At 39.7% G+C, this 15,712-nt stretch overlaps 2 protein-coding genes and 1 long non-coding RNA gene across 4 annotated transcripts in view; 2 read left to right on the plus strand and 1 right to left on the minus strand.

The window, feature by feature from the left end:
- Positions 1-4,486, plus strand: part of dnah5 (dynein, axonemal, heavy chain 5) — a 231,373-nt gene extending 226,887 nt beyond the window's left edge. The window contains exons 77-79 of the mRNA XM_059945127.1: positions 753-905; positions 2,671-2,905; positions 3,984-4,486. Of these exons, the coding sequence (XP_059801110.1) occupies positions 753-905; positions 2,671-2,905; positions 3,984-4,135 (540 nt within the window). The 3' untranslated portion in view covers positions 4,136-4,486. The remainder of the gene's footprint in view (positions 1-752; positions 906-2,670; positions 2,906-3,983) is intronic.
- The window catches only part of LOC132378316 (uncharacterized), a 68,136-nt gene that overhangs the window by 19,512 nt on the left and 32,912 nt on the right, over positions 1-15,712 (minus strand). Inside the window, exon 1 of one of the 2 annotated variants that reach the window (XR_009506965.1) lies at positions 3,037-3,095. The exons of the other annotated variant lie outside the window; for it this stretch is intronic. This is a non-coding gene — a long non-coding RNA (uncharacterized LOC132378316). Of the gene's footprint in view, positions 1-3,036; positions 3,096-15,712 lie in introns of those variants that run through there. 2 annotated transcript variants of the gene reach the window in all.
- Positions 6,234-15,712, plus strand: part of cfap90 (cilia and flagella associated protein 90) — a 36,982-nt gene continuing 27,503 nt past the window's right edge. Inside the window, exon 1 of the mRNA XM_059945132.1 lies at positions 6,234-6,731. The gene's annotated coding sequence lies outside the window, so the exon portion shown is untranslated. The remainder of the gene's footprint in view (positions 6,732-15,712) is intronic.

Raw genomic sequence — 15,712 nt, forward strand, 5'->3', positions numbered from 1 at the left:
GATCACAAAGAGCAGGGGTCCCAGAACAGATCCCTACAGAATACCACTAGTCACGGATCTCCAAGCAGAATATACTCCTACTGTCACTCTCTGCCTTCTTTGGACAAGCCAATTCTAAGTCCATGCAGCCAAGTTTCCCTGATACATTTTCTGCCTACTCTATTTATTGAGGCTGCCATTCTGAGTTTATATCTAGTCTCAGACAATACTGATACCATTGAATCCCTTTAACTATTTACACAAGAGACTCTACAGATGCTGGAAATCCAGAGTGACACATACAAAATGCTGTTGGAACTCAGTAAGTCATACAGTATCAATGGAAAGGAATAGAGAGTCAACATTTCTGGCTGAGAGCCTTCATCAGAACCTTTAACTATTTAGCTGTCTTACATCAATCCTCACTGCTGGTTATTTTCTCAGCGAAGCTGATGTTAAAGGACTTGATGGTATTAATATTGTTTGAGATCTCTTGCAGTGATTTTAAACTTGGAAAACTAACAGATGCCCCTATTATTGGAATACTTGGAAAAATCATGTCATTCAGGTAGTTTTAAACTGGCTAAATTTCTAACCCCAACCAGCTATATATTTTTTTCATACTACTATGATTTATTTCAGGGATTCTTCAGCAAAAATAAACTCCCTTTCAATTGTGCAACAGAATTTGTTTTCAAATGCCAGGCTATGCATATTTCATGAGAGCAAACATTCACTGATGTAACTATGAAAATATTTGCCTTGTTCTCCAGACATCCTGGGAATCGAGCACCCTTGGTTTCTGGTTTACAGAGTTATTGGAGAGAAATCATCAGTTCCATTCCTGGATCTTTGAGGGACGACCAAACTGTTTCTGGATGACTGGCTTTTTTAATCCTCAGGGATTTTTAACAGCAATGAGACAGGTAATGCTAATAGCCGTAGTAGATTACAGGTGAGGTTTTGTACAATTACCATCAACCACTGATTTGTTTCCATGATGTAATTTACATTCAGCTAAACTTTTCAATTGTAGTATAAAATGCTGGAGGAACTCAGCAGGGCAGGTAGCATTTATGGAAAAAAAATGTACAGTTGACCTTTCAGGCCCAGACGCTTTGGGTTTGAAAGAATGTTAACTTATTACTTCTTAACTAGTCAAAGGCCATCCTGCCATCTACCACAACCTAGTTTATTGAGAACCTTGTTTCTCCTTTACTAAAGACAAAGTTCCAGTGCCTGAACCATTGGAATGACACCAGTGATTCATTTATTTTCAATGCAAATAGAATGGTGACCTCCTCCTCAACTATCACTCTGAAATTATTAACTCAGTTCCCTCTGATCAAACTAAGAACCTGGCTACAAGAGGAATTGTCAGAAGTGGCTAGCCATATTCATCAGCCACAGAAGTCCTGTGTACCTTCTTTTTGACCCAAATCCATTCAAGACTGGATGACCTCAAGCCTTTCTCTATTTTGATTTCATCGTTGACTCTACTGAAAGTAGCAACCTTTGGCTCTACTAAATGCTGATCCACAGAGGCCAGTCACTTAAATGTTTCACTTTCTCAGCGATGCTAACATAGTTGAACTTGCTCAAAATTGTACTCAACACAACACTACCGCAGACCTATGGCAAACCATCACAGACTTGGTTGTCCTTCAGGTACTCTGCCCAATTTCACTGCCAAAGTGTTATTACGAAATTTAATACGATAAGGCTAATACTTCACATTGTGCCTTGCCAAAGGATTGAAGATTGATTCTTAATGAAACATATGTGCCAGAATAGTTAGTTCAGCACAATGTGTGTTTGCTTCCTTTTGAGAAACAAATGGCAATGTATTTGATGAATATGTACAAATAAATTGTTCATCAACTCTTTTTACTTCCAAAAAGGGAATACAGTGATGTACAATACAGACACTAGGATCAGTAAAAATACTTGCATAGAATTTCAGATGCAAAGGAATTGTATTTTATTAAAGTCATTCAACCCTCCTCACTGCTATTCAGTCAGATTCCCTTTGATAGGGTATGCCTGTGCAAACTTACATGAATGATTTGTTTTATTAAAGAATCCAGAAGACTAGTACATGGTAGGATGATCAAGTTGCAGAAGAGGGTGTAACTAGAAATAGGATATCATTAAGAGTTTATGACCTTGTCTCAGATGGTAATAGTGATGTGGAATTACATCTTAAAAAGGGGTTAAAAAAAAATTGAAATTCGACAATTTAATTTCAAATAATCATGGGTATATGAAAATATACAGTGAAATGCATCATTTGTGTCAACAGCCACAGTCTGAGGATGTCCTAGAGTCAGCCTGCCAGTGTTGCCATGGCTCTGGTACCAACATTGCATGTCCACAACTTAAACCCATACTCCTTTCGACTGTGGAAGGAAAGAGCACCCCGAGGAAACCCATGCAGTCACAGGGAAAACGTACAAACTCCTTATAGATAATGGCAGAATTGAACCCAGGTCTCTGGCAGTGTTGTGCTAACCAAATGCTAAATTATCCACCTACAGTATTCCTCTATTCATTTGCATTTACTGTTTTCCAAGTAACTGTGTAAATTATTCCTATTAATGACAGGAATGCTTGTTTTATACTTTAAAATTTTGATATTAAAAGCAGCGATGAAATATTGATAGCCATTTCTCACTAAACTTTAACTAACAGGAAGTGACTCGTGCTCACAAGGGCTGGGCACTGGATAGCGTGGTTCTGTGCAATGAAGTCACCAAATGGATGAAAGATGACATTACAACACCCCCTGCAGCGGGAGTTTACGTGTACGGGCTGTACCTGGAAGGAGCTGGATGGGACAGACGCAATTCAAAGCTCATTGAGTCCAAACCTAAAGTGCTGTTTGAGTTGATGCCAGTCATACACCTATCTGCTCAAAATAACCTAAGTAAGTACTACTGTAAATAATCGATATTTTAATCTTGGCTGTTACATCGGTATTTAACTGATAGCTACACGTAGTCTAATTTTCTTTCTTAGTGTGCAACAACTTGAAAATTTACAGTGACTTGTACTCACCTAGGGATGAATTGAAGGGAAAAGATATCTTTGATCCTCTTCAGTGAGGTTCATGGTTTCTAATATGTGTAAGAAACAGATTTTGACGTAAGCAGATGAATGAGAACAGAGATAGCATCAAATCATAAACACAAGAGACAACATAATAAAAGGGTGGGGGGGGGGGGGGAGAGAGGTGAAGGAGGATAGCTTGAAGACAATAGGGTGAAGCCCGATATGTGGGAAGGGTAAAGAGCTGGTGAGAAAGGGTACAGGGCTGTGGTAGCAAGTCTAGCTGGTTGGAAGAGTCAGAGGGAATCAGAAGTCACAGGGGAGCAGTGAGAGGGTGTCGCATGTTTAAACCATCTCAATCCTACATTTCAAAACTGCCCACCAAAGACCTTGCATCGCTTTTTGTTCTTCTCATTCGTTTTTGCTTTATCATGACACTCATTTCCTTTACACTGAAGAGGAATATGTTTTTATAAATAGCCCACATAATCACCAGCATTGACCAAAGTAAAATGACAATGTGGTGATTTGATGGTTTTGGATTTACGACGGGGATACAAATGGATTTCACATACTGGGAATTTCTTTTTATCGTATGACTGGCACTTGAGTCAAGACATTGGGCACCATGATAGCATTGCAGAGCTTGGAGTTCAATCCATTCTGTAAGGAGTCTCTATACTTCCTGCCTACGGAATGCACAAGTTTTCCTGGAGTGCTCTGGTTTCCTCCCACAGCCCAAGGACGCACCAAGTAGGTTAAATGGTCATTGTACACTGTCACTTGAGGAGATTAAGGTTTATCAGGTTAGTTTGGGTTGCTGGGATGGCATGACAGAAAGCCCTACTGCATGCTGTATCGCTAAATAAATAAATACAAGCAGTAATACTATGAATATTCCAAGGGAATGTTTGCCTTAGGCTTATCCAATTTGTACAATTTTTCTTGTCTTCAAGATCCAAAAGACCCCCGATTATATTCATGCCCAATCTACAAGAAGCCAGTAAGAACAGATATAAACTACACAGCTGCAGTAAATCTCCGAACGGTTCAACCCCCTGAAAATTGGATCTTACGTGGTGTAGCGCTCCTTTGTGATGTCCAGTAAACAGTAAGACTATTCCATGACTTAGCACACCAGCATTAGCATTCGATGTTAAAAATGTTTCTGATTGGAAATGGATAATTTAATTTCTAGGCCACAGTGGAAGATTTTTTAACTTTTATCATGTATAATGGATGTTTATCGATTCAGATTTCTACTTTTATTTTGATTAAAAATGAATCTTTATTATCTGGTGCATTTTAAAATTTTTAGCTAATTTACCTCTTCATCCACATAGATTTTAAAGACTCCAATGAAGAAAAAGATTTAAGTCAAATTCTGTAATAAGCTTAAAAAATACCATTTTTCTAGAATAAGTAGTAACTTCAATAAATGTCAAAAATATTATTTCACTATTTATGGCAAGAAGTTACTTAGTACCGTTTCTCTCGCATTACAATTCTGCATCAATGTCAACTATGCATACTTACAATTTCTGGGTCCTTGCTGTGGCTGGAATGAGGCAAGATGTCAAAAATCAATGGGGAAAAGAATGAATTCTTATACACATATTCTAATTCACATACTTGGCTAGCATTCTGTTACTTCTCCCTGCTAGGAAGCTGATCTTGCCTGAGAGCACCCAGTGACAGCTAATCCCAAAACAATGCGTTCTAAATTCTCCTGCAGTGCCCCATTGCAGCAGAACACTGCATGTGCGATACTGATGGAAATCACTTCAGGGGCACAATGCCAATTCACACCTGGAAGGGTTCCATTGAACTTCTGGAGAATGGAAAACATGTCATAAATAATTATCACCTGACTGAGGGAATGAAAAAGCAATTTTCAGCTGCAAAGCACCAGAGGAGAGGAAGGCAATATAAGTACTGTTTCTTTACGGAGATACAATTCAGAGGTAGCTTGGGGGGGTCAGAGTTGTTAATTCAAGTTATTTTGCAGACACCCAAGTACAGCAAGCTTGGACAAACAGTATTAGGGCATTTACACTGGTCATGGTGGCTCTTGCTGAATACAATTTTAAAACATTATCTTTTTACTCTTGTGGATAGCAAAGTTACAATGGACAGAGTCCTTGTACCTAAACTGATATTTATCTTCTAAATAACATTTTAATTGGAGACAATTAATATTAGTATTTTTCTCCGAAACGCATTGAGAAATTAATTGAATTTCCCTGAGTAGAAATGCAATTATGACCAACTGCTGGTCAATTATCACCATATGAAAATGCTGCTCAGTACTTCCAATTGTAAATAATTCATCATTATCTAATGCAATTTCCGAGTCAGGCATAGATATTTGTGTTTTAAAAAATAAAACATTACTAAAGTGAAAAATTAACCATATACTGCTGAAGTTATGAGCTATTTCATTTATTTGAAATAATACCAGAAAACAATAGGCATTTGGTCCAAATTGAAAGCATGAAAAATTTGCTAAAAGTTCAAGAGTTTCAATTCAGCAAAAGAACAGCAAGCAAGAAGTAAAAACAAGGAATAAGAAAAGACTAGAACAAAAGAGAACGGAGGGAAGTAAAGAGAAAGACGACAAAGTATTAGAGAGACTAGGAGCTCCCTCTTTATACTGCGAGTTAGATAAGGGAGTTTTTCTGTGAGCAGAGCAGTCATGAAACAATGAGGACTGTCTTGATTTATGCTGCCATGTCAGACTTACAGACAAAAACTACATCAGTACAGAACCAGCTGAACTACACATTACTGAAAATTCACTGCACAGTTACAAACAAGTGATTATTCAAACATAAAAGCAAGCAATAAATTAAACTAGAATAAAGACAATGATTTGAATAGCAATCTAGACCCCAATTCAGCAATTGGTAAGACAGTAAATGCACGAAAATCTGGAATAGAATAGAAATAACTGTAAAAGAAAATACTTAACTGACTGAATTTAAGGTAAAAGATTTAAAAGATTGAGAAAATAGATTCTTAATTTTAAACATTTACTGTATATTATCTACACTGATTCTGTGTTAATCTAGAAGTGGCATGATTGTATTAGGAGCAATACCAAGGAATATTAATTTTTACATACAGTTATGATGTCAATACATCAGTAAAAACAAGTAAGACTCTTATGGTGGATGACAAATACACCTTAGATCATGAGACTCTGAATTTATTTAGTTCTGTTTTCATAATCATTGACATCATTAATGCAGCATTGTGGTTCTCACCATATTAGTTTTATTATTTTTTTATTTAGAGATACTGCATGGTAACAGGCCCAACCAGTCTGCGCCACCCAATATGAACCATGCGATCAATTAACCAACCCATTCATTTTTGGAATGTGGGAGGAAACCGGAGGACCCGAAGAAACCCATATGGTTACAGGGAGTACATGCAAACTCCTTACAGATAGTGAGAGAATTGAACCTGGGTCACTGGCACTGTAATAGCATTATGCTAACCACTATACTCCTGTGCCATGCCACGTTGAAATGGATCTCTTCTAGTTTCACTGCTGCACAAGATTAAATGGACCATAATTTTTACCTTTGCACCCTCAGAGCTTGGCTTTATATAACAAAACACAAGGAAATAAATATTTTGCATTAAAAAAATTCCGTACAATTTAACAAGGAGCGGACGAGTTGCTTGGTAATCTTCTGGTAAGTTACTCACCCTTCTGAAACCACAAACATTTCCCCCACCCATAAAAAAACAAGTCAATAAGTACAGTATTTGCTCACGCAATCTGCATAAATGCCACTCTAACAACATTAAAGAAACCACAGCTTTAAAATTTTGCAGATGTCAAAACTTGGCGGTACTGTGAACTGCAAAAGAGATCAGTGGTAAATTACTGCAGAGCATAAATACCTGCAAGAACTGGGCAGTTGAAGGCAAATGCTGAGGGAATGAGAGGTGATGCATTTTAGTGGGAGTAATGAAGGAAAGGTCATGTGGAACAAGGATACTGTTCCAAAACTGGTGCAGGAGCAGTTAATGTAGCGGCAAAACCAAAATCAAAACAATTGCCACTAATGGTGACCATACAAACTTGTTACACTTGTGTGACCAGCCCAACACCTCCACCCCAGCTCCTGTAACAATTGCTCCAAATGCCAACATGTATTGAAATCCTTTATTCGCAATCATACAGTCTTGAAACAATGAAACTTAAGCATACCCAAGTGTAATTAAGCATTATTGAGCGGTCAGCAAAAGATATGATCTCTGTTAGATCCCAAATTCCAAACTGCCCAGAACAAAGTATGAAGACATAACTTATTCCATTTGCTTTTACCACATCCCCACTTGTGCGACTAGTTGTTATAATGAACACACAACACAGAATACAGTGTAGATAGAGAATAGAACCATGGCTCCAAAAGTTAATAAGATGTGCACAGTTTTGGACTTCAAGTATAGAAACAAGAAACAACACCGGTCTGGCCTCAGACACAGTACTGTGTTCAAATCTGATCATCTCATTATAGCAAGGATATGAAGGGGATTAGAGAATGATAATGAAAAGATTTAAGAGAATAATTCCCAGGAGGATGGATTACTGTTTCATCTATAATTAGTGAGGCTAGGGCCACAATTTTCTTTTTCAAGACAGGGAAGATATGATTGAGGTGAAAGCTGATGGAAATAAAATAAAAATGGTTATAATCTGTACAACTCGGTAGCAGTTCCTACAGTATATTCCCAAACAAATTGTACAGACCATCACCATTTTATGGTGGAAATTTATTTATTGAGATACAGGGTGGAAATAAACCTTTCCGACCCTTCGAGCCATGCCATCAGCAATCCCCCAATTTCATCCTAGCCTAAATCATGAAAATTTACAATGACCAGCTAATCTACCAATCGGTACATCTTTGGAATGTGGGAGGAAATCCTAGCACCTGGAGGAAATGCATACGGTTACAGGTAGAATGTACAAACTCCTTACAGGCTGCGGTGGGAATTGAACCCAGGTCGCCTGTATTATAAAGTGACGTGCTAACCACTATGCTACCTTGCTGCCCTAAATTTGTTGTTATTGATGGAGGATGTCAACTAGAGGTCACAGGTATTACAATCAAGAGAATTAACTGTAAAATTAAGGGAACTTTCTTCTGCAGCATGCGGGTGGGATCAGGAATGGTCAGTAGATAGATATGGCAAATGCATTTTCAATGTGGCCTTCCAAAGCAAGCTGAATGAATATATTGTGGAGAAAAACCATTAGAAAGCCACAGGAAAGAAGCCATTAGAAGTTGGACCTAATGAGCTGCTCTGGTAGAGAGCAAGCACAGGCTGATTGGATTCCTGTAAATATTCTCTGATTCCATGACTTAGTTGGCAGCATTTCACTATAAGATACTGTATAGGAGCAGAATTAAGCCATTCGGCCCATCAAGTCTACTCCGCCATTTCATCGTGGCTGCTCCATTTCTCTTCTCAGCCTCAATCTCCTGCCTTCTCCCTGTATCCCTTCATGCCCTGACCAATTAAGAATCTATCAATCTCTGCCTTAAATGTACATAAAGACTTGGCCACCACAACTGCCTGTGGCAAAGAATTCCACAGATTCACCAATCTCTGGCTGAAGAAATTCCCCCCCATCTCTGTTCTAAAAGGACGACCTTCTATTCTGAGGCTCTGTCCTCTAGTCTTAGACTCTCCCATCATAGCAAACATCCTCTCCACATCCACTTTATCAAGGCTTTTCACCATCCGATAGGTTTCACTCCTCAGACTTCTAGTGAATACAGGCCATCAAATACTCTTCATATGACAAGCCTTTCAAACATGGAATCATTTTTGAGAGCCTCCTTTGAATACTCTCCAGTATCAGCACATCCTTTCTAAGAAAAGGAGCCCATACTGAGGCCTCACTAGTGCTTTATAAAGTCGCAACATGACATCCTTGCTTTTACATTCTTCTCCTCTTGAAATATCACATTTGCCTTACTCACCACAGATTCAACCTGCAAATGAACCTTAAGGGAATCCTGCACAAGGACTCCTCAAATTTCAGGGTGAATTCGATATTATCTTCCCCTAAGAATTCCTTTACCTTTAGCTCTAATCAATTCTGGTTCATTGCACAACACCAAATTTAGATTAGCTGAACTCCTACTGGGCTCAACCATGAGCTGTTCTAAAAAGCTCTCTTGTAGGCATTCTAGAAATTTCCTCTCCTGGAATCGAGCATCAACCTGCTTTTCCCAATCTACCTGCATATTGAAATCCCCCATGACTATTGTAATACAGTACTGCCCATTTTCTATCTCCTATTGTAATTTGTAGACCTCATCCTTACTTCTGTTTGGGGGTCTGTATCCAACTCCCGTTAAGGTATTTTTTAAACTTTGCAGTTCCTTAGCTCTATCCATAATGATTCAACACCTTCTGGCCCTCTGCCACTTCTTTCTAATGATTTTATTTCAGTTTTGCCAACAGAGTAATGCTAACCTGTCTGCCTTCCCGCCTGTCCTTTTGATACAATGTGTATCCTTGGCCATTAAGCTCCCAAATGTTCATTCCACTGCCAGACACCATGGTTACAGCAAGTTATACCTACAAATCATTCTATAGTTATTTACCAAAGGTGGTCTAGCAGTATTGTGCAAGTATAGCCTTGACCATTACATACTGTGCCTATAAAAAATATTCAACCCCCTTGAAAGTTTTTGTGTTTTATTGTTTTACAACACTGAATCACAGTGAATTTAATTTGTCTTTTTTGACACTGATCAACATAAAAAAAAAACTCTTGTGGTGTCACAGTGAAAACAGATCTCTACCAAGTGATCTAATTTAATTACAAATATAAAACATAAAATAGTTGATTGGATAAGTATTCACCCCTTCAAGTCAGTATTTAGTAGATGCATCTTTGGCAGCAATTACAGCTTTGAATCTATGTGGGTAGGTCTCTATCAGATTTGCACATCTGGACATTGCAATTTTTCCCCATCCTTCTTTACAATACTTAAGCTCTGTCAGGTTGCAAGGGGATCACGAGTGAACAGCCCTTTTCAAGTCCAGCCACAAATTTTCAATTGGATTGAGGTCTGGACTCTGACTTGGCCACTCTGGAACATTAACTTCATTGTTTTTAAGCCATTCCCGTGTTGCTTTGGTTTTATGCTTGGGATCATTGTCTTGCAGGAAAACAAATCTTTTCCTAAGTCACAGTCCTATTGCAGATTGCATCGGGGTTTCCTGCAGGATTTCCCTGTATTTTGCTGCATTCATTTTACCCTCTACCTTCACAAGCCTTCCAGGGCCTGTTGCAGTGAAGCATCCCCACAGCATGATGCAGCCACCACCATGCTTCATGGTAAGGATGGTGTGTTTTTGATGAGGTACGGTGTTTGGCTTAACAACAAACATAGTATTTAGACCGACAGCCGGGCCAAAAAGCTCAATTTTGGTTTCATGAGACCATAGAACTTTCATCCAGCTGATTTCAGACTCTCCCACATGCCTTCTGGGAAATTCTAGTTAAGATTTCATGTGAGTTTCCTCTTAACAGTGGCTTTCTCTTTGCCACTCTCCCATAAAGCTGTGACTGGTGAAGCACCCAGCAACAATTGTTGTATGTGCAGTCACTCCCATTTCAGCCACTGAAGCTTGTATCTCCTCCAGAGTTGCCATAGGTCTCTTAGTGGCCCCCCTCACTAGTCCCCTTCTTGCATGGTCATTCAGTTTTTGAGGACAGCCTGCTCCAGGCAGATTTACAGCTATGCCATATTCTTGATGATTAAGTTAACTTGGAAATTTTCTTGTATCCATCTCCAAACTTGTGCTTTTCAACAACCTTTTCACGGAGTTGCATGGAGTGTTTGTCTTCCTGGTGTAGTTTTAGCCAGGATACTGACTCACCAGCAGTTGGACGTTCCAGATACAGTTAGATTCTTACTACAATCAATTGAAACACCTTAGCTGCACACAGGTCTCCAAAAACAGATCTCTGTTAACTAATTATGTAACTTCTAAAACCAATTGGTTGTATTATGTTTTATATTTATAATTTAGATCCCTTTGTAGAGATCTGTTGTCACTTTGACACACGTCTTTTTCAGTGTCAAAAAAGCCAAATTAATTCCACTGCGATTCAATGTTGTAAAACAATAAAACATGAACAATTCCGGGGGGGTGGGGGGTGGGGAGGAATACTTTTTATAGGCATTGTACATGTTTAGCTTATGCAGTTTTGCATATAGCAAACAGACAGTTAAAAATGAAAGTAGATGAACGCAATACAAAATGAATTCTAAGTAAGTACATATATATACATCGTTATACACTATGCTAAGACTCATTATTTTACAAACATTCATACTGGAACAAAGAAATACAATGGAATCAGTGGAAAGACTACACATGAAGACTGACAAGCAAAGAATATGAAAATCATGATAAACTGCAAATACAAAAAAAAGACACTAAATAAGTCAGTCATAGAAAAATAGCACAGAAACAGGCTTTATGTAGTCTGCGCCAAACTGTTTAGTCTGCCTATTCCGTTTGAGCTGCAACCACTCTATAGCCCTCCATACCCCAAACAGCCATGTACCTACCCAAACTTTGCTTAAACATTGAAATCAAGCTCACATGCACCACTTGTGCCGGCAGCCCATTCCACACTCTCGCCGACTCTGAGTGAGGACGATTCCCCCATGTTCCCTTTGAACCCTGAATCTTTCACCCTTGATTGCTGGTTGTAGTCCCACTCAACTTCAGTGGAAAAAGCCTGGTGTCATTTATCCTGTCTATACCCCTCATAATTTTGTATCTCTAACAAATCTCCTCTCAATCTTCCACGCTCCAAGGTATAAACTCCTAAACTTTCCTTATAACTCAGGTCCTCCAGACCAGACAACATCCTAGTAAATTTTCTCGTTAACTTCATCAACTTTGCCTCTAACTTCTACCCTGCCCTCAAACTTAACTGATCCATTTCCGGCACCTTCCTCCTCTCTCTTGAATTCTCTGTCTCTGGAGACAGCTCATCCATCTATTGATGTCTATTATAAACCCACTGACTCTCACACTATACCTCTTCCCACCCTGTGGGAAATGCCATCCCATTCTCTCAATTCCTCCATCTCTGCTGCATCTATTCTTAGGATGAGGCTTTTCATTCCAGAACAAAGGAGATGTCTTCCTTCGTCAAAGAAAGGGGCTTTCTTCCCTCCACCATCAATGCTGCCCTCAACCGCATCTCTTCCATTTCACGCGGTCTGCTCTCACCCCATCTTCCTGCTACTCTACCAGGGATAGTGTTCCTCTTATCCTCACCTACCACACCACCAGCCTCACTGCCCCTCACATAATTCTCCGTAACTCCCGCTATCTCTAGTAGGATCCCATTGACAAGCACACCTTTCCCTCTCCCTCCACTACTTTCTGCTTTCCACTGTGATCCCCTTTCTATGTGATTCCCTTGTCCATTTGTTCCTCTCTGTGATCTCCTGCCTGGCAATTATCCTTGCAAGTGGAACAAGTGCTACATCAGCCCCTACATCTCCCTCATTACCATCCAGGTCCCAAAGAGTCCTTCCAGGTGAGCTGGCACTTCACCTGTGAGTCTGTTGGGGTCATATACTCTTTCCAGTGCTCCTGATGTGATCTCCTGTATATCAGTGAGACCCGACATAGATTGGGAGACCCTCCATCCACCAGAAAAAGCAGGGTCTCCTAGTGGCCACCCATTTTAATTCCACTTCCCATTCTGATATGTCAATCCATGGCCTTCTCTATTACCGTGATGGGGCCTCACTCAGGTAGGCACAAAAACACCTTGTCAGGATAGCCTTTAATCTGATGGCATGAACAACAATTTCTTGAACTTCTCGTAATGGCCCTCTCTGTCACCATTCTCCATCCCCTTCCCCCCCCAACCTTATCTCCTAGCCTGCCCATTGCCCCTCTCTAGTGCTCTTTCCCCCTTTTCTTTCTTCCATGGCTTTCTGTCCTCTTCTAACAGACTCCCTGTTCTCCAACCCTGTATCTCTTTCACCAATCAACTTCCCAGTTCTTTACTTCGTCCCTCCCCCCTCCACCTTTTAAATCTACTCATCTCTTTTCTCCAGTCCTGCTGAAGAGTCTCGGCCCAAAATGTTGACTCTTTTTCCATTGATGCTGCCTGGCCTGCGGAGTTCCTGCAGCATGTTGTGTGTGTTGTGATACTGAGAAGATGAGCTGTAGAGTCCTTGAAAGTGCATCCATAGGTTGCGTTTGGTGATCATGTGTTGTGACAAGTGAAGTTCAGTGTTGGGGTGAGTGGAGTTATCTACACTGGTTCGGCAGCCTGATGGATGAAGGGTAATCATGCCTAAGCATGCTGGTGTGGGTCCTATGGCTCCTATACCACCTTCCTGATGGCAGTAGTGAGAAGGGAGCATGGTCCAGATGGTGTAGCTCTTTGATGGTGGAGCAGTTATGTTAATACAGTTATAATATAGGAGACAAATGCCATAAATTGATAAAGCAAAGAAGCCATCAAGTGTTAATGACTTAGAACAAATGGAACTCTGCGTAATTCATGGCAAGGAAAATATCCTGTCATTTGAGCAATGAAGCAAAGAAACCTTTACAAAACTTCAGTTGCTATTGCTTTGATCTATTTATCAACCCTCAGGCAACAAGTGAGGAGATACACCACCGGCCTGGAGTCTGAAATACTTGCCCCTCCAACTCATTGAAATCCAATTCACTTCATTCAGTGGCCACTTTATTGGGTGCCTCCTCTACCTAATAAAGTGGCCATTGCATGCATGTTCGTAGCCTTCTGCTGCTAGAACCCATTCAGCTCAGGGTTCAATATGTTGGGCACTTGGAGATGCTCTTCTGCACACCACTGTTGTAACACCTGGTTATTTGAGTTATTTTGCCTTCCTGTCAGTTTGAACCAGTCTGGCCATTCTCCTCTGACTTTTCTCATTAACAAGTTTTTTTTTACATCTCAGAACTGCCACTCACTGGATAATTTTGTTTTTTTGCACCATTCTCTGTAAACTCTGGACTCTGTCTTGTGTGAAAATCCCAGGAGATCAGCGGTTTCTGAAATACTCAAACCACCTTATCTGGCACCAACAATCATCCCACGGTCAAAGTCACTTAGACCACATTTCTTCCCCATTCTGCTGTTTGGTCTGAACGACAACCAATCCTCTTAACCATGTCTGCATGCTTTTATGCATTGAGCTGCTACGATATGATTGACTGATCAGATATTTGCATTAATGAGCAGGTATACCCAATAAACTGAATGTATGAATGCAGTGGTAAAGTTTAATTCAAAAATTTCACCATTGCAAATTCTCATTTGTTCTATGATGCTATTATATTGAGTTTGATCAGTTCAGTATTAAAAACTATATTTGAAATTATATAGATTGATTTAAAAGATATAATATTTCAACATTATTAAATCAATTAAGATTCTGTACATCCATTGAACTATTAAAAAAATTCACTCAAGAAAATGGAACTTGTTGATCATTGCCAATTATGCCACTGAGAAACTGTGGGTGAATTTCAATGGGTTTGCCATCAGGTACACAACTACTGCTGATGAACTTGATAGGCTGTCAGGAAGTTTCCAATACAACACAGAACAGGAGCAGGCCTTCAGCCCACACTGACTGGACTAAACTATGCCAAATTCAATTAAACTCTTCCACCTGCCTTTGATTCCTAACCCTACATATTCCTGTATCTATCCAAAGGCCTCTCTCTGTATAGTATACTACTGTATCTGCTTCCACCATCTCTCTTCTCCAGCTCATTTCACGCACCTACCACCACGTAAAAATTTCTGTACAGCACTCATTTACACTTTCCCCTCTCTCGTTAATTACATATCTTCTAGTGTTTGATATTTCTACTCTAGGAAAAAGATAGTAACAACTCTGTTTCTCTTTTTTTTAAATTAACTTCCACCAGGTCTACCTCACATTCTGACACTCCAGAGAAAACCATCCAAATTTGTCCGAGTTCTCCTTATAAGCTCATACCCTTTTATCCAGGTAGCATCCTGGTGAAACTGTCCTGTACACCTTCCAAGGTCTCCACATCCCATAGTGGAGGAGCCAGAAGTGCAAGCAATACTCCAAGTAAGCATAAACAATATTTTGTAGACATGGAAGATGACTTCCTTACTCTATTACAGAACAGCTCAATCAATGAAGGCATGCAGCATGCCTTCATTATCACCGTATCAGGGAGCTATGGACTTGGACTTCAAGATCCCTCTGCACATCAATGCTGATAAGGGTCCTGCCATTAACTGCATACTCTCCCCTTCAAAAGCAGTTATTATAATGCTTTACAGTAAGATTTGGGTTCAATTTCCACCGCTGTGGGAATTCCAAAAGACATACAGGTTAGAGTTACAAGTGGTGGGCATGCTATGCTGGTGCTGGAAGCATGGTAATATTTGTGGTCTGCTCCCAGCATATCTGTGGACGATGTTGATCGTTGATGCATTTCACTGTATGTTTCAAAGTTCAAGTTCCAAGCACATTTATGATCAAAGTATATATACTATACACAATCTTGAGATTCATTTCCCTACAGGCAACCACAAAACCAAGAAACCCAACAGAACCCATCAAAACAAAAGAGACCATCAAGCACC

Source organism: Hypanus sabinus, chromosome 20 (assembly GCF_030144855.1).
Source record: "Hypanus sabinus isolate sHypSab1 chromosome 20, sHypSab1.hap1, whole genome shotgun sequence".
In the NCBI taxonomy this organism is placed as follows: Eukaryota; Metazoa; Chordata; class Chondrichthyes; order Myliobatiformes; family Dasyatidae; genus Hypanus; species Hypanus sabinus.